Genomic DNA, 25,169 nt, shown 5'->3' with positions numbered 1-25,169 from the left:
CCAAAGTTAGACTCAATTACAATAACTGACAAATTGAACCAGGAGAAAGGGGTGCAGAAAAAAAGTCAACAAACACTGACACACAAGATGAAGGGTGTTTGATATGGTTTGTCGAGGGGTGTCATGTCAGTGTACAAGCAATCGCAGAGATCCCGACTGTGAGGTCATATGACTGCAACAATCACAATGAGGAGCTGAGTCAGTGTAACCACACGTGATGTTATTTTTCCTTATTAATGACTTTCTGTTCATGAATTGCGGTACATTGTTGATTCTAAGTGCCTTGAGAGATAAATGTAGGAATAACCCACAATGGTGCCCTGGTGAAACATTAATATGTTTATTTAAAAAAAAAAAAAAAAAAAAAACAGGACAAAAATGTTCTATCATTCAATTGTCATCTCATACATCATCAGATGTTCACTTTGCATGCCAACACTGCCTGAACATCATTTTGAAATGAATTCACAGCTGATTTGAAAGAATACTCAGATTACATCACTCCACTCAGATATAAATAATTTAATACAACAAATTGTAGTTCTGGTCTCTGAAGTTGTAACTGTCAATTTCCTTACGGAGCTGGCATAAAATGAAAATTTAAGCATGGAATAATACAATCTACTGGCAAAATCTGAATATCTTATTGTTGTAGGACTTGTCCAATAGTCCAGAACTGTACTGCAGATGGTAAACTAAACCAGGCTGCTTGTTACTGCTCTTTCCACTTCTCTGGGGATATCTGTGGTGGCTCTATCTGCCTTTCCATTGAATCTACTTGACTATGAGAGCAGATGCAATGAGTACTGAAGCCTGCTTATTATGTATTTCAATATCTGCCAACTCTCAAGTAAAAACAATTCAATTTATCCTTTGCAAAAATATGCAGATTACCTTGGGGAAACATACTTCAATCAACAGCAGTATGCACGCACAAATGCATGCACTCGCACACAGAATGAGGTTGAACACTTCTGTAGAGTCCTCTCTGTCTCTGGGGAATTCATGCAGCAACATTGTTTGTTATCGTTTTTAAAATAGTGTGATTTCGTTTTTTCCTTGAAATGATGAATTTGAAGGAGTACATGTTACCTCGTGAAGAAAAAAATCATCTTCTCCCAAGCATAATTTCACACGGAATGCTACACTGAACAGCGATTTATCTAAGTGCTACATTACATCCTATACAATAGCACCATCTACTGTAGCAAAGCAGCTGATAAATCTGGGCATGTTTTTTTAAACAAGACCACACTACCTTTGAATTTCCTATGGATTTTTCTAATTGTTCTTGCTGTTCAAGTGTTTAAAATACAGTAGGTTACTTCTTGTCATTAAGTTTTTCTCAGGTAATAACCCTAAGGGACTTTTCAGGGAGCATGCATAGTGAGTCAGATGAACATTGGCACAGACTCACCTTGTTTCTTCATATGAAGTCCCTCAGACACCCTCGTAAAAGAAAGGAGGGGAGAAACGATTTTACCCAGATCAATAGCTTTTGAGGATTCAATCAGGAGAAAGGTAATAAGCAAATAAGAGTGACAGCGAGAGTTCAGTGACCTCAGCAGTTTTGAAACAGATGGATAATCTGTCCTACCACTTGAACCATCACTAATCTGTGTCACCAAAACCAGTTAATAAATTCAACCAATTTAGAGGCTGAGGATTTTGAAAAATATGTATGTCCCTTGACAGCTCCTCCAGAATTTAGCCAGAATACAAGTATGCTACGGTATATTTAATGTGTTTTTCATAATGGGAAACCGTTTGCGGATGTCAGTGAATTTCCCTTTGTTGTATACACTGTGGTATCTATAATTCTATAGTTTGGTGATGCAATAAACCCTTTTCATCAGATATTAGCAGCAGCAGAGCAATTTAAATGTAAGTACAAGGAAGGCCCCGGTAGGCCCCGTCGATTCTATTATTTGATTTGAGTAATGGATTATGCAGGCCAATTCTCATTGGCATTGGGTTGTAAAACCTCTAATAATAAAAGAGGTTAATAAAATATTCTTGAACTCTGTCCCAGAGGATCAGAGCACAGCCATCCTAATCCAGGCAGATCTTTGAACAAACAACACTACGCTGCCACTGCAGGTTGTTTTAATTAACCTGGTGCCGCATCACTTCAGCTTCTATACTTAGATACATAATAGGAGGTTTTAATATGTGATATATGAGCAATGCATCGAAGCCACACTCTTAAAGACATATCTATTTTTATCTAAGTGTTAAAACTGGAGGCAGTGGCATATACAACTGCAATTTATGTGTCACTTTACTGTATACAGAGGTGTATACAGGTAATATCCACACTGCCTGCACGACTGAACATAATTGAAAGCTAAATGTTACATGTGCTTCACAGAAGGTGAAACTGGAAACCTTCAGCAAGATCTGAGGAATATTCAGTGCTAATTTTCAGAAATATCTCTCAGAGGGTGATTATCACAGGCGTTTTAAGATCTATAAATCTGTGTATCCGAAATGTTATGACAAACTACTCCAGAGGGCAAGTGTGTGCAGGATGCTATTGATGGCTTAATTTTATTAAGTAGTTAATTGGCTGGATGTTGTATAAATCAGGAGTCTAGTATAATTTGCAGACTGATGATTAGGTATTAATGGCATATTTAAAACAAACAATAAAATGACGTGCAAAAATGTGTTAAAATGTCATAAAAAGGGAATATTCTGATCCACTGAGACCTGAGGATGGATGGAACATTAATCAAAACCTCTCATGAATGCCGACTATTCCAATTTGAAACAAGGCAGCAAATGGCTATTCACATTCACATTTGTATCATAGTGATGTTTTATATTACAGAAAGGGGGCAGATGCTTGGGAAATTGTTTAATTCTGGTAGGATTTTTAAAAACTTTCTACCATATTCTAAATTTCCATAGTGCAAGGACATTTCCTGGGTTTAAAACATGGATCATTTCAACAATCATTAGTAATGATTGGCAGAGTCATACAGCAGAAGTATAGAAAAGAAAAACGTATTTATTATTCAGACAGCAACATTCAGTTTGGATCAGGAAAGGGATTTTCAGCATGGTTTCCATTCTAAAGTACCTTGGCAATTAACTTGAGTCCACTCACTTCTCCAAGCTGAGAAACTAAGTCCCTTCTGGTAAATGTGAAACTGTCTGGGTACGTTTCCAGCAAATGAGCTTACATTTTTACAGTCTGTCAAATGTTTCTATGACATCTAGTTGTAAAAAGGAAAGTAACATCATGGGAGGAACTAAAATCTCCTCTCCATGAGCAAAAAGAAAGAACTCAGAAACAGAGATGAGCAAGGCAACATGGCACAGTGATGTAAGTGGAGATGTTGCAAGATACAGCACAGGGGGCGTGGCCTTCTCACAGACGGAGTGAGGAGGAATATAGCTTTGTCAGATATGGTGAATGGCATCAGAGTAAAACTCTGGCATCAAAACACAGCAAAAACTCAAACATCTACGTTTTTCAATGTGGCTTAAAAACAAACAGGGGAAGAGAAAATTTAGATCTGTTCCAATAAGCCTGCTGTGAGGTTGAGCTTTTTTGGTTATACACTGGATTACCTGTTTGCCTCCGAAATGCAGCCACCTTTAAAATATTACAAGTAACGGATATTTTTCACTGGTGTGGCACTACAGCGCGCTGACTGGTGTTCCTCCTTGTTCAGTACCCTGAGGTAGAGTTGTGAAGCGTGTCTGCGTGGGGGCTGGCACCATTCGCAATAATGCTGTAGGCGAAGTAGGCAACTGCAGACCCCAGCATCAGTCCCGTCATGTAGGACACAGTCATTGTGTTGCCTGCAGGAAGAGGGGAGATTCACATTGCATGATAATATGATATTTAAAGAATAGAACCATATCCATGCAACTGGGAATGACCCTATGATCATCCGTATTTTTTTTCCTTTTGAATGAAAATGGAAGGTAAATAAAGAAAATGTGAATATTCACTTACATCGACATTGCACAAATGAAATTTCTGAAGTGATGCACAGTAGCCCAGGCGTGAAGCTGGCAGTGAGCACACTGCCAGACCTGTGGGTCTCCTACCTGCCAGCTCCCTCTGCTCCGGCACCACCTTCCCTGCCGCCAGGATCATGGGCACGCTGCCGAAATAGCCATTACTGATGCCCATGAGGAGGGAGAACACGCAGGGCCAGGCGGGGTGGCTGAGAGTGGGCCTCCCCACGGGGTAGACGCACATGATGAAGAGGGGGATGAAGACGACGCGGATGCAGGAGCACAGCAGCAGCCGGCTGCCTTTCCAGTCGTAGGGCAGAGCAGCCAGGATCTGAAAGAGGAGCAATGCAAGGAGAGCAAGCCATAAGGAAATGCTCAGAGGACGAGCTTGGATCGAGCCATCCAGAGAATACTTCCCTTTGCTTCCTCAACATGGCTGCCGATCAAAACAAGCTATCTACGAGGCCTGCTGCTGACACAGACGAGCAGCGGAGGCCCACTGCTCTCAGACTCACTTTGCCGACAAAGTCTGACATGTTGAAGATGGCCATGATGAGGATCGGCAGCCAATCCTCCAACGTGGCATTGTGGATCTCTGACTCCAGCCCCGGGAACAGGCAGAGAGTGATGAAATAGGTGACCGCAATGGAGAGCATGTAGGTCCAGATCACACGAGAGACCACGTAGCGGTGCACGATCATGTCTGAAAGACAGCAAAGGATAAGACTCCCGCTGTTTCTGTTGTTATTTTTGTTGTTATTATTTGAAATGCCTTTGTTCAGGATGACACACAATGGCAAGCTTACTGTGACAAATACAGTTTAAAACAAGATTTAAACTATAAGCAATCAGCTCAGTATATATATTGCCCTGGGAGCAAGCCCTACATTTACAAAAAATCCACAGGAAATCTTCCATATAATAAGGTGATTATATGGAACTTGATATGCATTTAATCAATAAATTCAATAAAACAGATTTTACCCATCAGTTTCACTCTGCTTTAGTACATTATAACTAAGATCATATACAGGGCGTTAACTTCTAAGCAGCCATTTCATAAACAGTTTCATTTGAATCAATGAAAAACCAGTACTGTACACTGCAGCATAGCACTGAGTATAAAAGAAGCTGTGAACTACATTGGTAATTAGAGGAGAAATTACGCTTTATTAGAGATATAGTCAAGTAAATTAAAGGCATTTGTGAAGAACATTATGTGGAAAGAAGTGAATTATGTGGAAATTAGAGGGAAGGGAAAAGGCACTGCTCACTACAAAATAACTGAATTGTCAAAAGTTTTTTAAAAATTATGGTTTGTAATTCACTTTCATTTCATTTTCATTTTGCATGTTTGCATGCTGAGCATATGAATGTTTCATTTTTGTATTAATGTATTAATATACATATTAATTAATGTATTAATAATGTATTAATTCATGTATTTAAGTTTTTTTGTATCACTGTGGAAATGTTTAAATGAGGATGTTTTCCACTTCTCAAATGTAACAATAGTTCATCTGTTGCAGTTAATCTCATTGCAAAATAATTTAAAATGTGCGTAGCTGAAGAGTTTTTTTTTTTTTTTTTTTGATTTAGCAAAAACTTGTGCAGGTTTGCAGAGGTAAAGCAAGAAGTGTGAACATTTGGGTGGTCAGGCCTAACTGTCCAACCTGATTATTTGAAAACCAGAATCACACCTTTCTCACCCCAGGACATCTTACCCCTAATGCTGGGCCAGCTTTTCTTTATTTTGGGCTTAGGAACATCAAACCTCACATATGTGCCGCTGCCGGCAAACTCCGCTTCAGTCCCAAATTCAGAAGGGGAAACACCCACTGCGCCATTATCCTAGGAGGAGTGAGAGAACAGGTGTCATCCTCCAGTGACGAACCATAATCAGAAAAGAGAACACTGACAGCACAGTATTTTCTTCAGCCAACACAGACGGCTCATTGCTAAGTACTCAGTTACAGGAATATGGCCTTTCACTTTTCAGTCCATGACACTTCTTAGAAATACAAGTACAAAGTGGGTTAGTGTGACAGAATGTGAAGGCATCAGCTATTTAGCTACTTACTTCACAGCAGTCCCCGAAGAGACTGCACTGGGAGTATAAAAAGGAGGTGTCTCAATGAAAATGCTCGTTTTCACCAGAGTGCTGTCATGAGCTGAAACTACCAGATCGGCTGGCCCACAGAAGGCCATTCATTAATTGCGTCTACAGGGCCTATTAAAACCACTCACTTAAACCATGAGGGAATAGAATGGGGAGTTGGTATATCCAAAGGAATGATGGCAAGGAAACAAAGCACTATATCACTCAGGACAATGTGGACACACACTGGGACTCAAATACAGCATAGAGGGAGAGAGGAGCCCAGCTGGTGTGTAATAAGTAAGCACACGCGTGGGGATGCTGTTCCAAGTTCATCTGGTACTATGTACTGCTTTGAGAGTTAACAGTTTGTACAGGTTTATTTTTAATGCACTGTAATATAGGAATATTTTTATTTATTTAATAGTACTTAATAGTATTTATTTTGTATTGCTTTGCAGTTGCTGGCTCTGTTCAATCTTTGGGATGGATATTGGATTCCTGTTACAAATATAAGAGTGTAGCTGTTATGGGGTGTATTGTTCCGCATGATGAAATAAATGTTGTAACACGTGTAAGAACATCACTGCCCTTAAACCTACATTTTGCAAGAAACAGATTATTAGTTTACATCTGTGGTGGTGAAACATGAGTCAATCCTCACTGAAATCCCACTCTAACAGAGTTTTCCCTTATAGCACAGATTCCCAAATGATTTACTTTGCTACCTCTTAAGATGAAAACCACTCTCTGAAAGTCAAAGGCTTTATTTTCCACTCTGCTGGATTGTGAAGGCTAGCCATTTTAAAGGACTTCCTCAGCAGAAATCCTCAGGGAGCACATACATCTTCATGTGTGAGGAAAGGTATCTTGCTCATAAATCAATTTCATCTGGGCCGTACATATTCATATCCTAATTTATTATTTATGCCATGTTATTATATACAGTCTTATATGCAAATAAGTAAGATGACATTGGTGAGAAAGGATGACCGTGCTGCACTAATGTAAAAAAAAGAAAATCAGTTTCAATTCATCAAATCAAAAGGACACATATTTAATGGAATAAATAATTTTAGGTGTCAATATTGCAATTGGACATTTTGAAAAAATATATAGAGGGCACTCTGGTAAGCAGCATTTCTTTTTCTAATTTATTTTGACACAATCGCATGTCATACAAATTATATTATAAAGAGCAGAGATACTCTGATGCAGCTGATAGGCTGTTTACGCAGCACACAGAATTTTGAGACTTAGCCGAAAGTGTTTCACATTCTGTCCCTCAGTTTGGATAGGAAAAAAAACATTATCTTGCTCGGAAGCGCTTTCATTTATTATTTAAAGTGTACTACATGCACCATCTGCATTGGCTGCTAAATCCTGTTTACCCTTTTCTAGCTCAGACAAAACACATTTACAAGGACCAAGTCAAGCCGTTCACCTGTTAATGGCCTGGTGAAACAGAGACAGTCAGAAAGGCAGACACAAATTGGACAAACACAAACTTCACAAACTTCCTCTGAAATGTAATTGTTTTTCTTGTATTTTCAATAGGTACAACACTGAGCATTGGGAATGGAAGGGAATGGGACTTTTGGAATGTAATCTCAAGGCCAATAATAAAAATATTCAATTTAAGGGAGAGAGATAAGAGTCCATTTATTGGATCCAGTGTTTTCCATGTTGCAATTTGGTAAAAAAAAAAAAAAAAAATACAGAGCACAGCATGGGGAGGCCTTATGAGCAATGAAGCTTCACAATTCATTTCATTGCAGGTGTACCTCCTGGTCAGACAGGAAATTTAGCTCTCAGTCTCAATTATAGTCAGTTTTCACTTTGCAAGCTCTCCAAGAGACTGAAATGATGCTACACTAAGGATATTCATTTTTCCATTTATTCATTTTTGTCAAGAATGACCTGATGAAATAAAAACAGCTCAGCTTATACCAGAACTGTGAGTGGAAATGCACAGGGTAATAAATGATCTACAGCCTTTTTTTGTTGCTGATGCTAGTTTTTGACCATAAATTATACAGCTATTAAACGGGCGTCAAAGAATGTGTTGTCCTGGGACATTACAAACCTGCCCAACTATGAAATATTCACTGCTAAGTCTTTGCTTGCAAAGGCAATGTTTAATAATGCCATTTTTAGAAAATGTATCATTTTTGTGAGCCTGGAGCCCTGCGATGAATTATAACGGAACTGCTCCAGCATGACTGTAAATAACCTGCCTTTGCTGAGCCAGCACTGCACCAATACAAGCTAATGCTCTGCTGTGAGGTTCCAAGAATGAAAATGGATGCGCCGAGTCCCAGTGATGGAGGATAAAGGAAGCAGCCAACAGCTGGCAGATAACCTTTAAGCTAATCGCACAATCACAAACTATGGGTCGCTCAGTCATTACGGTGATTCAGGAAAAAAAACATTTGGCTGGAGATATAGAGCAGGTGCACTCTCCTGTGTGCCTAATTACATGATGAATGGTTGCCCCTCGCTGTAAGCAACCACTGCAGGGTGGGGGAGGGATGGGGGGGCTGCTGTGTGTGTGATTCCAGAGCAGTGCTTCTGCTGTGCTCTTCACTCTAGGACACCAGTCAATCAGTTAAAGGGAAGCAGCATGCTATTACACTTTTTTAATGGCACTTCTACGTCTACACAATTTCGCTTTCCATTAATTTCATTTCAATGCACTGAAATAAATGTAGTGTATGATTCACATTAATATAATAAGCCATTCAAAATAAATTATGTTCTGATGGCAATACTGGAGTCAAAGAGCCCCATACATCCTTATACACTAAAGCACTGATTCTCAATCCCGCTCCTGGGGGCCCACTGTCCTGCATATCTTCTAGCTGTCCTTGCTCTACCTACCTGACTGAACTCATCAGTGGCACTTTTGATTAGCTGAGCATACCTGATTTAATCAAGAGCATGTTAATCACACTAATCAGGTGTGTTTAGAGCAAGGATAGACAGAAGATATGCAGGACAGTGGGTCTGCAGGAGTAGGACTGAGTATTCAGCACAGTTAGGCCTGTCATTCTGCCTATAGGCCAGAGTGTACCTAGCACTGTGTCAAGCCTGGTCTTAAAAACTTCCTCTGTAAATCAGATATTCCATACATATAACTCTCCCTTAACTAATTTCCATCGATTGTCCTTCTGTTTTATACATATAGTAGACCCTCACAGGTTCTCTGACATATCTGTACTCTGAGGAGTGATAAAACTTACAAATCTTACTTCCTCTGCAATGACGTCATGGTGGACCCGGTATCCAGTGCCTGAGTCAGTGTGGCCTTTGGCCTCGGCCAGGCCATGGCGGGCGCGGTTGGTGTAGTACTGCACGAAGCGCGTCCGGCGCACCAGCAGGTGAAGCACAAAGCACATGAGCTCCATGCTGATGGAGAAGAAGAAGAAGATGATGGTGTTCTGCTTCTCATTCTTGATCAGGAGCTTGGTGAAAATGCGGCTCAGGGAAATGATCACACCAGCCGTGCCTAAGCAGAGAGGAAGTGACATCACACCCAATGGTTTTACAATTACAACAACAGAAATAAAAACTATAACAAGGATGATAAAACTTGTAAAGCTCCTGGTACAATGGTTGTAAAATAAGAAAACACCACTGTCTACATGAATTATACAGACAAAAATGTTCACTGAATCATTCACTGAAGTATTAAATTTGGCTTAAATAAATTATAGTAACTAAAAAAATTAAGCAATGATTATAACTATTTGAATTTTTATAATACTGACTGTTGTAGGATTGAAATGGGAAAAGCCTATAAATATTGCATGAAAGCATACTTCCATAGAGACAGGCAAATTTTCATTTAGCTATGTAAAATTATTAGGAGCCACAGCCATGCTATGAGTTCAGACAGAATAATAATTTGTCTGCACACTGCACTTCACAATTGCTCCAGTCAATAGGACACATCTCCCAATTTGGCTGAATGTGTCCAACAAGAGCAGATAATTACTCTAACACCTTTGAACAAGACTGTTTTCAATAGACCACAGCACCCAACAGTTCACTCACATTATTTCAAGCATCCACAAATTTATGCAACAAAGCATTAATATCCACAAATAGACTGTTTGAGATATTTGGAATTATTACATGAAACAATAATATCAAAAACAAAGCAGTAACCAAGGCAACATAACATTGTTCATTATGTGCCTTTCTAATGCAGAAACTTTACTGTATCACCAGCTCGTTTTCATTGAAGCCTGCCTTTTTACCATGTTCCACATTTCAGCCACCTTTACCACAATTACCATGATCAAAAAATCGAAAGGCTGACTTACTCTCTCCAGTCATCACTCCTTGTGTGTATCTCTTTGGAAGCATTCCTGTGTAACCATAGAAACTTGACTGCTGAACTGGAAAAAGTAGAGGTCAGGGGAAAAGGTGTTAAAGCAGACACAGCAGGGTGGTTCATTAAACCGAGACTGTTTCTCATTTTATTGAGGTGACACAGTCTGCCTGTTTCTATGTACCTCTAGCAGAGTAAAACAGCTCTCAAACACATACCAAATGATTAAAGAACAACTTGCAAGCAAGCTAGGACAAATATTTTAGATTTCCTATGAGTGCATTGGTTTGATTTTGATCAAAATTGTTTTGATTTATATCCTCAGCATAGTGAAGCTGGTGAGATGAAACATATACCTGTACATCCAAATGCGACCACACCCACAGCTATCAGGTTGACGGCGTAGGCCTGCTTGGTGGTGAACTGTTCCAGCCAGACATCGCAAACACTCACAAACAGCAGTGGCCCCAAAGCGAACAGGTACCCTGCACAAGAACACCAGTCAAACCAGCAGTTTACACAGCTATTTTGGCGAATTTCCATTCTCAAGAGACTTGCAGCAAACAAGCGTTGTTCGTATGTAGCACTATACACTTCCACTGAATGCTTGCTATCTGACAGGGATGCTTTAACTCACATTGCATGGATTTACTACGCCTACGTGTCCCTTTTGATTCAGAGATAATCCAATAACCACTATGTCTGGAAATAACTACCTCTTCTGAGGCATTTCTAGTGTATGTATGATCCTCAGAGCTCCAGAAAACACAAAGAATTTCTTTTGAAAGCACACCCTCTGATCTGGTTAAACTAGGCCAATATTACTCTTCCTAATGGGTCCTTCTCTCTGTGGTATGTGTAGAATTCAATGCTTTACACGGGGGTGAGAATATTAATATTACTCTTTTATCAAGGCCACCAGCGCCATTGCATTTGGTCTGTCACTGAGATTCTGAGTCAAGTGAAGTATAATTACACCAAGCACATGTGTGAAACTTAGCCGCCATGACAGATTCTGTCATGCGAGAGAACTTGTTTTCTCTCAGCAATGAGATATAGATCTCCTGGTGATAAAGGCCTTTCTCCAAGATTAAGGCATATGTGTGATGACCTCACCGCTCCATCTACAGCAGGGGTGTCCAAACCTCTCCTGGAGGGCCACTTGTCCTGCATGTTTTAGATCTCTCCCTGCTCCAACACAGCTGATTCAAATGATCAACTCGTTATGAACTCCTGAAGCTGCTGAATAACAAACTGATCATTTGAATCAGCTGTGTTGGAGCAGGGAGAGATCTAAAACATGCAGGACAAGTGGCCCTCCAGGAGAGGTTTGGACACCCCTGATCTACAGCAAGCCTCTGACAACGCTTCCCAGTGGAGGGACACAGGAAACACATGCAGTATCAAAATATTTTGCAACAGCTGTGAGGCTGCATTTTAAATCAATGGTATCCTCCATGCCAGGCCTTTGGTGCGCTCAATTTTCCCTCTTTAAATCGCTTAGTTTCCCCGTTTGGAACACCACCCTCCGTGGTTTGATGAAGGATGGGCCCCGCAGTGAGGATCCGACATCGCCTGTCACGCCTTCTCTCACTCACCGACGGTGATCCTGGTGTGCAGGCTCAGCATCTCCACCAGGGCGTTGTTCAGGATCACAGCAACCAGAGCGACCAGGATGTATGTCAGACTCATGTCAAACACAATCGATGTCCCTGCAAGGCCAGGCACACATCACAATGGGTGACCTGTGATGTTTGTACAGCAGCCCTTCCCATCCCATTCCATCTGTCACAGCGGTGCAATTTTGAGTTGCAGATTTGAGTGTGCATACATCAGCGTTCAGAGCAATTTATCATCATATACACATGACCAAAAATGAACAATTATGTCTTGGGGGGCAGGGCTAGATGTAATTACAGGTAGTTACAAGAATACAAGTAGAGGAGAGAATAACACTGTAAAATAGCTGTGATGTGGGGAACTGTACCTCGGAATTTCCAGTGTAAGTAGTCTACATCAGTGATGAAGCTATTGTAAGGCAGCAGGAACCCAACTCCAGCGAGAAGCATTGCAAAGTATATCCCATGGTAACGGTCGTCTGGCACAGGCTCTTCAAAGGCTTAGCATGGGGGAAAGAGGGGAGGGGTTTGAATCAGCATGCTTATTTGTCGCAGCACCAGCCCTGAGGGGTAATTCGATGTACAGCATGCTAACTTACGAAACCTTTAGAGGTCACTGAGGCAAACTTTAATTTCTCTTCTCATGTGTGACATCACTGTATCTTACTGGAGTGGTGGAGCTAAATGTTTTACTGGACCAGGAAGAGAAGACCATGTTGTCTTAATTAAACTGAGAGCAGCATAGTATGGACGATATCTGTATTTCAGGTGAGTTACAAATGAATGTCTTGACATCTCTCATTACAACAGTCAATATGTGCAGCATTTGTGATTAAATCTGGGTCCCGTGCTATTACTTGGAACATCAATATTTTTCAACACCTTAATGTCATGCATGACTCCATTAGAACCTCATGCTGCATTAATGGTCTACTGTGTACTCAATGCCAATATGTTGTATGAAGTACATTACCAGTCAAAAGTTTGGACACATGTTTCTTTCTTTATATTTACTTTTTTCCACATTTTAGAATAATAGTATAGACATCAAAACTATGAAATAACACAAGCAGTGACCAAAAAAGTGTTATAAACAAATCAAAACTATCTTATATGTAACATTCTTCAAAATAGCTAAAAAATATTATTTAAAATTAATTGGTTTGGACAGAAATTCATACATAGGCATCAACTTCATGATTTATATTTGTGTAAGAAACAAATTTCAAGCATTTAAACCAGGCCTGGCACTATGGGGGTGCGTAGGGGTGCATTGCACCCCCAGACGGACCTCAGTGCACCCCCAGTTGTCTCATTATATCCCAATGTCTACATAGTGTTTATGACTTTTTGTGCACCCAAGTGGATTGCAGTTGCACCTCTGCATTTTCTCCTGGTGCCAAACCTAATTTAAGTCTTTAGATGAAAATGTAGTTGCATGTATGTTTCCCATTATCCTAGTCAGGTTTGTCAAAACCTTTGACTGGTACTGTACTCTGACAGATGCTTGAAATTCTGTTCCTTATAGCTATGCTTATTAAAATGTATACAGATGTTGCAATGACTCAGTGTCAGGCTGCTAACCCTGTGGGCACCAGTGGACAACCGGGGCACTGCCACCCATGTAGATCTGCCTGTTGGAACCAGATTGTGACCCCAAAGGTTTGAAAGTGGGTTCACCATCTGCTCTGCAGCCAGACCCCTCGGTGGAGACATGACAACTCCTCACCTGGCTCTGTGAAGGTAAGGACCCCTTTGTCAGGTATATCCTTGGCTTGGTACTCCTCTTCCTCTAGTTGGTAGCTTTCGAAGCTAAAGCTCATAACCACGTTACCCTCTGGGGTCAGGACAGGGGTGGCCTGCTTGCGCCTCTCTGTCCCCATCGAGCCCATCCTGGGACCCTCGATCTGACGGTGGCTGCTTCCGAGTCCAAGTGAAGTGCAAGGGCAGACTTTTCAGGCCGTGAGCTTTATGCTGGAGAGAATATATATGTGAGAGAAAGAGCTGGTGAAGCTTCCTAGCATCACACACATTATAATACACTACCACACGCCTCAGTATAAATCTATGCCCCACTCCACACCACAGCATAGAGCCAAACCCCACCATACACCTCAGCGTAAATCCATACCCCAGTCTATAGTACAGAATAGACTCGTACCCCACTCCACAGCTCAGCATAGACTCATACTCATACATCTTAGCACTTCTGTACAACACATACACAAATAGTCAACCACACATCAGCAGTGCCATGCCAAAATTTCTACTCTCTTTATAGTTTACACAACCTCATTTACATGACAGGAGCTCTCTAGTTACAAGGTTCACTCTAACTGAAATTACATTTTTTGAAAGCCATTCATTTACCCTTTATTATAATTTCTTCTCATAATATGTTAACACTTCCTGCCTACTTCTACTGTACTCCCTACAGAAGAAGGGCAAAAATGTAGGGCAAAATTATGATAATTACATTACAGCCAGATGATATACATGTACAATGTTATACTATCTATAAAAATCAATTGCTCTTAGGACAAAAGTGCCACTCTATATGAAATGCTGCAGCATACCACATCTGAAGACTGACAATTAGATCATATTGGCAACTTTCATCAATGACTGCTCAGGAGCAAATGTTCATTAACAAAAAAACTTTCATTAACAGACAACTTTCATGTGAAGGGAACGCAGAAGAGGTTGTCCGATTCATTTATCTGGATACTGTTATTTGGTGTTGCGTACGTTAGCATTATTATTCCACCCTTACTGAAATGACAATGCTTTTACTTTTTAAGGCTTAGAGGTCAATCTATTGATTGTATTAAATGGATATTTGTTTATTAGACATGTTCATTACAAACAGATGTTTTAACTGGTTGCCATATGTACCTCATCAGATAATTCATGTCATATAACTACACATCAGTTGATGTTTAGTCATCAGTCTGCTTCTCTTAAACATCACTTTCAACATTTAATTTCAACTCTAAAAAAAGCCATTACCACACAACTCTTAAAAGTGACACTGAAATGGTAAGATGGAAATAAATATATCTCAGCTTTGGCTATTTTAGACACAACACAGTATTTTGCACGATATGAAATCGCAGCACTCATGTATCTATCTGTCTCATCCTTCTGTCACATAAAGGTTTGGAGAGAGTACATGGGTTTTAAAAGGTGGGAATTTTAACTGTTAGAATTAAACTGGATGGGAATTTATGAACTTTGTTTATGAAAACAGAACTTTCTTTTTTTTACAAATGTTTATAGCGTACAACTGTGAAATAACCATAGCCCCATCTGCTGCACATGTTCTATTTTCAGGCCTCTTAACAAGTGATTTTGTTATGGTTATGTGCTTTCTTATTATGTCTGTAGCAATGCACTCCCCATTTTTTTGTAGAAGCATGTCCTGTAGCAAGTGTGTAGTATTTAACAATGGTATTGCAGAATTGTGTAAGGTTGCCTGCAGGGCTACACTGTAAAATGGTGGAAGACTTTCCATATAACTATGCTGCAAAATGGTGGAAAGCCCTCGGTACGAACTGCGCTGCAGACGAGTGGAAGACTGCACTGCATGCATGACTACAGGCCCAGATACTGCAGCCAGGCTTATGCAAGCTTGTGTGTGTTCTTGTGTGTCCTCTAAGCACCTGACCTTCTACTGCTTGTCTGTCAAGAGGAGCAGAAAGGACAGGTTGCTGATGTCTCTGATGTCAGGCAGATCTCTGGTAATTGACCGCCATTCTGATAAAAGTTGCCTGTGGCAGAGCTCTCTTTTGTTTGCTGTGTCACTTACCATTGTATTCATCACTGTCTCAACTGTTTTGCCTGCAGACAGCCTTGCATCTGCAAGGGCCTGACACTTTGATCTTAAAAATTCAACTGGTCCTATATTACCTCTATTAGTTCAGTACTAGCAGTGAATGAGACCAGAAACTAAAGGTATACAGGCTATTTGCCAACTGACAAACATATTTATATGAACAAGAAAAAACTTTGTTTACAGCAGTGAGTGAAAGGGTAATGCTATATTTATTAATTTATTTCATGCAGAAGTATACAAGAAATCTACTGCTGCACAATGATATAATCTGCCTGATTCAGCTATTGAAGATACAGACATACCCTCAAAGATTCATTTGCATTCAATGAACAGACTTTCAAACATTATCAGAATATAATCATTTTATTGCCAGTTTGCCTGCAGGTGAGGGAGAATGGCCCTCCTCTGAAGGGAAAATAAATAAATCTGTATTTGAAGATTGTAGCATATGAGTCATAAGGAATACTGCCTACAGCAACAAATGTATACTAAAATAAATAAAGCATGCTATGGGTTTTCTTAAATGGGTGTACCTAGAATATGCCCGGGTTATCATTAATGACCTCACAAGGATGTTACTATACAAAATGATTGATGCTGCTGAAGGCTAATTTTTCTTTTCACATCTCTTAAAAAGAACCGTGTATGAAAATAATTCATGTACTGTCAAAGGTAGCTATTATAAATAACATCTGCACTGTCAAAGGCAGCTATTATAAATAATGCCTGAACTGTCAAAAGTAGCTGTTATTATGATTATTATGCAAGATTGAATGGCATAGCAAAAAATAGTACAGAGGGACCAGAAGCTACACAGTGTATATGGCGATTTGAGTGATATCATGTAGTGTGTACTGAACAGTGGATTCATGGGACATATTAGCACCTTAGAAAGCCTAGCACCTAGCACACATTCTACAGATCCTATCAGATTTGTGTAAATGATTGTTTTAAATCTGATGTTTTGATAGCTACATTGAAATTATTATATTGTGTTAGACATGATGTCTTTTCCACAAAAGCAGGAGTTAAAATATCTGTTGTACATTTCAAGCTTTATATAGCTAATACACTTGAAATACTCCTTGTAAACATATAACAAAATAATGTGTTGAGTACAAGCAAAAACATTCCCTTATATATTTGACATTTTGCTATGGTGGAGATATGTAAGCTGATCTTGTGTCCAGATATATCACAGAGAGCAGCTTCAACCCCACCTGGTGCAGTGCTAGAGCTTTCTCCTAAAAGCATGAATTCCTGTTACTACAAAAAAGAGGGACTGTGAGCAGGTGGCTTCTTTTACACTAGAATGAGGTGCTATCATATTGATCCAGTCTGCACCTTACTTTACAAGTTTAATATCTTATTTCTTTCCATCATGGTTTATGTTACCTCTGTTGCTATAAAAATGAATTTATACCCTCTAATTTTCAATGGAAAATACAAATATTGCATCACTGGCTGTTGAAATAAGAAGCATTGTTAGCTTCAATGAAACATTCTCGGTGGATTTCTGAATATTGCTTAAACTGTTCTCTGGACTCTCTTTGGTTTGTATTGACATGTACTCTCACTGCTGAAGCCAAATTATGTATTTCTTCTCCAACCTTATATTACTCTCTACTGCAATGCCAGATTTTCACAGGACACCTTAACCACAAATTATACCCCTCACCTCATGCTCTCCAACCAGCCCCTTGAGGGTAGTGTCCTGAAGCCCTGACTTTGCACATGCCCTGATAAAAGGAGAGATGTTATCCACATGGGCTTTTGTCTGGCATAATGAATATAAAATATTCATTGGCAGCTTTCATCAACATTTTTTATTTGCCATCCACACTAGTTCAGTTCTATAAGATTATATACGAAACAAATGATGATACCTCCAATTACTTATATTGCTTTCTGTAAATCTGCAAAAAATTCTCAGAGCATCTGATGACTCGGAAATATAGAGCAATGAATGCTGATTCAAAATGTATTTCACTACATTCTCATTATTTCAGCAATCAGGCTTTCTTTTGTTTATTGCCTGAAGCAGGTGCTTTGCAGCACCTGGTCACTCCCAGACAAAAACAAAGCTGAGACTGGGCTATGGTTATCACTCAGGGTCCCAGCGGTAGCAAGCCTGTAGCTGGCTACAAGAGCCCAGTCTTCAAAGGATACTGCGTCCTTATACTCCTTGCCAGATACAGTATATTCACAGTATACTCTTTGCATGAATGCTACTGGATATGCAATTACGTTTTACTGATTATGTCATAAGCTCCGATGCCTCAGCTGTCTGGACTGCAAAAAGCAAAGAGGCTCAATTGAAAGCTAATGGGGGAATTTGGGTGATCATACTGTAGTTTAAACAATACATGTAAAATGTTTAAAACCACTAAGGAACTGTGGTACTTTGAACACTCCATGGCATTTCAATGGCTGATGTAATTCTTTGAGAATCACCTGCTAGGCTTCTGAGTTAAATAAACCCTCCTGATTACTACTATCTTATGATCCATTTTGAGCTGCCTTGCAAAAATGCAGTACTTTAACAAATAAAAAATGTTGTTACATTAATTTGCATTGTACACAAGCCTCTCAAAGTCCATGTAGGTGTTTTTGTAAGCCACTTAACCAAAGGTTCACTTCCAGATGCGGGCCTACATTGCACCTAGCACAGTTCACATATTGGAACAACAGGTGGCAGCAATGTGCTTACTGTTCCCAGCTGTTTGAAAAACAACAACACTAGCGTTTCATGTTTCCCTTTTACAGCAAGCATGTTTATCCCAAGGCAATTATAGCTAATTATAGTTTCCACTGTGCCTGGAAAAGATAGATAAATTCTATTCATTTTATTTTGCCTCAATGCAAAGAAATTCTATTTCACCAGTGCTTTGGCAAAATACAGTACAGCACAATAATGCTGATGCATTAGATGCACAACATTAGCAACAATACAAATGAAAACATCAGGTACTTCACAGTAAAATTCATTAGCTCAGCATGACTTTACAAAAATTAACTGTAATGAGTAGTGTATTTTTCTACTTTTTCCTTCAATCTCTTGTGTAGTGCCATAGGAAAATGGTACAAAAGCCTATCTATAGTCAATACTCTCAGCTAAAATCCAGATCCACTTTATGCCACCAGAAGGAGGATGTACAACACTGATGAATCACATTCTATATTTTATTCATTAACAGAAACCTGACAGTATACACAGGGGAAAGCTGCAAGCTATAAAGGTACATTGATCATGTAAATGAGAAATGTGATGGAAACAGCACGCCTATGTGCCTGAATGGTTTTTAAAAACATCACACCCTGCATGTCTTGACTTTGCATGCAGAGCAGGGGGGTGGCATATCTCCTGCAGCTGTGTTTACTTCAGGTCTTAACATCCTCACTAATATCATTTAACCACTACACGTGACCTCAGACTGGGAAACAGCCGTCTCCTGTCTTCAGGGCTATCTCACTTTCCTTGTGTCCAACCCCTCGTAAAAACTGCGAGGAATAATATATTATATAGCAGTCAAACACTTGCCAAAAGCTGTGTTACTGTTTTGTCCCAAAATGAAAGGAAACATCATAGGGAAACTGTTACATCATGGATGCATTGTAGGGAAAACTGAATTCAAGGTTACATTAAAACATTACCACTAACAGTTAAACCCAGTGGTACAAATGTATATTGATCTAGACAGCACTAAAAAAACTTCCTCAGAGAGACAGGTGTTTGCTAGACATATTAAATAACTCTTATTTAACTCACCCATTTGCACTAGCCCAGTTCCGTAAAATAGACGTGTATAGCAACTAAAGATGTTCCACACTGTCACCAAAGCAAACATTATACAAAAAATAGCAACAATTCAATAAACTGTGTTAATGAAATGATGATTTTTTGTATATTTTATTTCTATATTTAACAAACATGTACCCTATACGTATGTAGATCTACACATGTGCATATTCTGAAGAAAATAAACAAAAAATATCCCAGATTTCAATACCTTCAACAGTAAAAGTCAGTTATTCTGATTAACTTAATCCAGGGTTTATGAAAGAGGGAAAAACCTGCATTTTAATTTTCTTTGTTCTCGACAGAGGGTGGCGCTCATCTAACCTCTCAAAAACGGAATATTTGATGTAAAATGAAAAGAACATATTGGAAAAGTAACCCGAATGACGAGCTATATCAGAAACTAATAACATACATTGCCGTCATATCTATGAATATAGGAATATTCCATTGTCCCTAGTGGAAGGGTTTTCGTTTGTTTTGGGAACAGAATTTCCCTCTAAGGCGCAACATTATTACATTTTCTAAACATTTTCATGAAATATTGTCTTAATATGTTATCAAAGTAAACATTAAGCATATCCTAATAAGGTTTTGCCAAACTGAATGATCTGCAATCCAGATTAAGGACATTTCATTTTTCTTTTATATTAGTAAACGATGAAGCCTATGAAAGCACAACTGACAGGTATTTTCTCCCTTTGCACTCTTTCCAGCGCGCAATTCGGTTATTTTTGCTAACATCAGTTTCTGCTCTCACCGCACAACAGGTTATATTTTACCTTGTGTAGATCGGTATTTCCCCTGGGTTTTGTAGATTTCATTCCATTAAAAGAAAATCCACGTAATTCTTGTATTTGTCATCTCTGTCGGAATTAGTTCTATCCATCAAGAAAGGTCTCGACGGCGACGTACCCTTCCCATGCAAGGTGCACGACAAGAGGAAGCCGCTCGCGCTGCTTTCCTCCCTCCCACTCCGCAAAACCGTGTCCACAATTTCATCGCTACCAAATTCGAGGCACTGTACCACCAGCTAGTGTGTACAAGCGTTTCAGCAATTTTAAAGGGAACCTCCACGCCGCCCAGATCCTGCTTCGATAAATGAATCCATGTATCGTTTCCATATACACGAATTGGGCTTATACAATATGCTAGTATATCCATTTTAAGGAACCTGTAAACGTGTACTTTTGCTTGTTTTTATAGGTTAACATACATCTTGGAGATTTCAATGTTCTTAATTTTCGTATTAGCCTGGAGCATGCATTGACAGGAAATCACAATTATGAAAAAAAAAGAAAATTCTGCCATGTCACAACACTTCCCACACTATCTTATCAATGCAAAAACATGTAAGATATCAAACCCTTAACGGTCTATTGGTTATTTTTCTTCATTTTGTTAAAGATCCTAAGCAGTTACATTTTTGAGGAGAGTGGGTTTGCAAAGTGTTTAATTGCTTTCATACAAACATTATTTACTAATTATTTGCAGCACACCCAATTAACTGCGCTAATTGCCTTCTCCAGAGGGCATATCTGATCTTTTTAATTACTCCTGTAGCAATTTATTATATGTGTAACAATCTGCTCTGGAAAGGATAAACACAATGTCATTCAAAATGTTCATTTGAAAAGACTTCATAAGGCTTATCCATTACCAGTCTTCTGGGGCACACAAAAGTGTGACAACCACAACCTGTTCATATTTTTGTTGTGTTCAGTTCCTAAAACTATATTTTAGAACAGTACGCCTCGAAAAGAACACCAGGTTATGTTTTCTTACTGTGAAGTGCTGCATTTCGGTACTCTTTTCATGAAAAAGGTGTTACACATGTCCCCTTGCGTGCTATTGGCTATGGTGCAACATCATATCGATGTCATAAGCCGTCTTGCAAATTTGTGTCACTTGTGTGTCTCAATATGTCATGCCTAGACATGAGGACAGTGTGAACATTGAAAGGGATGTTCTCAGTGTTAGAAGACTTTCCATTTGAACTTTTGAACAAATCTGAAATTCTCAAGTATTATATTTTCACAATGGTGAGCACAGAGGTCTGCTTCATATTAAATTAATTTTAGTGCTATGGTACAGAGTTTTAATACTTCTCTATATCCCCTATTAATAGGCTTATGCTCAGAGAGGATTATGGACCATTGAAGCATAGTCAGGAAGCAGTAGGTCCCTGAAAATGTGCAGTGGTCATTATATCATAATGTTAAGCATGTTATCTGCTTGCCACAACTCTCAGCATGCAGGTTACATTGCATTCTTCATGGAAATGGAACCCATAAAGTTGCTTTGAATATGTCAATTTTAATTTAAGGACACATTTCTGACAAATTCATTCATTCAGCTCTTGTCTGTTCTTTGAAACAAAGTTTAACTGTGGTGGAAATGTTTAAATGTGCCTATTCAATATACAATTGAATTTTCCTGTAATGCAAAATAAATCATGTTGCTTTGTAGCATCAGCAGGCAGTAATGACAGCTTTTTATCATAGGTCTTATTTTTCTCATTTTAGGGTGTGAAGAAGCAGGCATCTTTTTTAGCAGAGAACATTAATAATGCTGTTTCAGACACATTATCCAGAAATAGTGATAATGGCTGCAGTTAAAATTACATTTGATATGCAGAAGGATTTTCTCTTTTTCGCATTCAGAGAATAAATTACCCAACAGCTTCTGAATGTGCTGTGATTTAAACTGTTACCCATCTACAAATGTTTATAGAAATTCTCTAAAACTGAAATATGTTGGTTGTAGCTATGGGTACAATTTTTCTTGTCTGACTTAAAAAGGAATATAATTTATTAGTCTGATTTCAGCCAGCGTATGATTTTCTTTGTTAATTACAGTTCCTCTCATGGGAAATTGCTAAGGTTTACAGCTCAGCAAATGAATTGTTTGAAAATGACAGGCGCACCAATACTTTGCCTTTTTGTTAAAGAAAGCAGAGGTATTATGCATGAGCTTGCACTATTTTGCAATACAACTGAGAAATGTCCCCTCTGGGTTTTGCCTTTATCAGTAAGCAAAAAAACTGACAGGTAAGAAATCAATTCAGGAGTTACACAAAACACAAATTGACAACAATTAAGAATAACAGTATACAAGCACAAAAGTATTGATCCAAGTGTCATAGTAGTGTGCATTCAGCATGGGTGCTTACAATGACACTGGCCAATCTTAATACAAAAATCAATACCTGGTTTTGTCAACACTGATTTAATATTTTTAAACCTATTAAGACAAGAATAAACATAGTATAGTGTCACTATCACAGGAAAGGGAAAGGGGCCACAGGCTGAAGTTGTTGATCCCCAATGTGGACATATGTGGACATTATAAAGAGGGAAAAGAAACGCTCAGAGATGAGGAGGTGGAAGGATGCCAAGAACAGCTGATAAAGAAAGGAGGTGATGAGTGGGAACTGAATAGCTATGGATGGGACTGGTTTGTCTCGGTTTGGTTAATAGTGTAGGGATTGTTTGAAAAGTTTGTTATTCTCCCAAATCTAATTTGTAACTTCTGTAATGGCCAGTTGAGGCAGGAAAGCCCTCAAGCTGATCCCTAGTAAAGGTTACCAATCTGTTTGGATAATCACCTCACACCCCAACGGACAAGTATCAGGATACGCAATGTCAGTCTGTTGCTCCTTGTGTGGATGTATGAGTCAGTGTGCCATGTGCTTTTTCTTTAAGAGCTTTGCTTACCTTCCTCAGGTCTGCCTCCGTCGGTCAACCTTACAAAATTCTGATGACAATCATGCACAAAAGTGAGATAAGTATGCACAGACCCCCCCTACTGTGCACAGTGTACATTATGCTGGTTTAGAGCACTGCCATTAGAAACATTGTCCCTGACATGGCCAGTAAGAAAGGCGACCTATGTAATACCCCCTCGTTTCTCTACCCATAATGAGCCATTACGCTTAAGTGGCAGCTAATGGAACATTAATAACAGCAACCCATTGAATATCTAGTCAACATATAGAAACGTACACTTGGGATATCAGGCATACAGACAATGCTGGCTGCCTCTTTTTCTATACATGGCAATACTAGAGTGGATTAGTCATCACCATCAGGGGAGGTATGTGGGCTCTGTTTCTGCCTAGGGGGACATGAGAATCCCCATTGATTCTGGATCTCTGTGAGCTTTTCCTTGGAATTTTCCTTGCTATTGTAGTCTCTTCGTTGTGTATTATGGATATGTGATTTTTAATCCTTTGTGGGCTTTGCTACCCCCAGTACCTGCACTATATTGTTTTTTCTGTATTAGATCTATTCTGACAAAAACGTTATATTTAGACCAATTTACAAAACAGCACAGCAACTATTTTTGTTGTTCTTCTGGTTTTTACCATCTACCTATACCCTTACCATGTGTCGATATGGGTCATTGTCATTATTTTCTCATCCCATTATCTTACTATTTATGTTGTCAAGCACTGCATGTGCAAGATGGCTATGAAACCTAGAAAGAAATTCACTAAACTAATTGAGTTTGTAGAGAGCAATAATAATCTGATGAGACCCTGCCCACAGGTCACATGATTTATCTGAAAATCCAATGCTGCAGCATTTGTCATGACAAAAAAAAAAAAAAAAAAAAAAATTCAAATAAATAGATCAGGCATAGAGCCCTAAAACTTTGTATATATATAACCTTTACCAAAAACTATGTCTACCCTTACATAGGAAGTGTCATCAAAAAATGTTACCCACTCATAAACAATTAGACTGTTTTGCACAAAATTTGACCCATATACTCTTGGCAGCTATTGCAATCTATAGTTTAAAGGAAAATTTCATGCATCCATGAATATGTGTACTACAATCCAGTCAATCTGTTGCATTTGTGCATGAATGTGCAATCTAATTGAAATGACATATATTGTCATACAATTCCATACAGTAGGACATTTGCCCTCTTCTTAGTGGGACAGGTATATGTATTTGCATGTCTGGTAATTCATGCCTATGATCTTTTTTTCCTTTTATTGGTAGAATGAGAGTGTTTTATGTGTCTGCATCCTGAGATTATTATTATATCCCATATTGAAGCACAAGGTGTCACATGACATTGAGCTACTCAAGACAGATCATTTCATAAGTTTATATTTCAATAATTTCTCAGGTTTCCAGAATCAGTAATGTTGGCCAGAAATACCCACACAAGACACCAGGAGTAGGGAATGAAAAGCTAAGAAGACTGCCATCATCAATTCTTTATTGGGATATCTCTATGTCCTTCTCTCTGCATAGCAGCTTCTGCAAATTTATCATGCAGTACCTCAGACTATGAATAATTCACCTCAAAAATAATGTTTAATGTTTAAAAAAGATGTTTAATTTAGACACATATCTATACTTCACCTGTTTTTAAGTGAACATTTCTTTTGAATTTTTTTTTGGTTTAGATGTTTTTTGATTGCTTTTTTTTTTTTTTTAAAAAAGCACATTGGAGTGGGATATTCTGATAAAAATAGCCTTGAGGCAGTT

At 38.9% G+C, this 25,169-nt stretch overlaps 1 protein-coding gene across 1 annotated transcript; it reads right to left on the bottom strand.

Annotated features, from left to right (window-relative positions):
• Nucleotides 1-3,216: 3,216 nt before the first annotated feature.
• LOC118787633 (equilibrative nucleoside transporter 4-like) lies at nt 3,217-20,642 on the bottom strand. The gene is made up of 11 exons (XM_036543166.1): nt 20,445-20,642; nt 13,758-14,002; nt 12,397-12,528; nt 12,008-12,121; nt 10,766-10,894; nt 10,402-10,476; nt 9,325-9,581; nt 5,700-5,826; nt 4,491-4,678; nt 4,066-4,306; nt 3,217-3,813 (listed from the first exon to the last, which is right to left on the bottom strand). The coding sequence occupies exons 2-11, from the start codon at nt 13,918-13,920 to the stop codon at nt 3,680-3,682; spliced, it is 1,560 nt and encodes a 519-aa protein (XP_036399059.1). The 5' UTR covers nt 13,921-14,002; nt 20,445-20,642; the 3' UTR covers nt 3,217-3,679.
• Nucleotides 20,643-25,169: the final 4,527 nt, after the last annotated feature.

The sequence above is a fragment of the Megalops cyprinoides genome, chromosome 1, assembly GCF_013368585.1.
Source record: "Megalops cyprinoides isolate fMegCyp1 chromosome 1, fMegCyp1.pri, whole genome shotgun sequence".
Classification (NCBI taxonomy): Eukaryota; Metazoa; Chordata; class Actinopteri; order Elopiformes; family Megalopidae; genus Megalops; species Megalops cyprinoides.
Note: the sequence above shows the minus strand (reverse complement) of the source record. Positions and strands in the feature narration are given on the sequence as shown.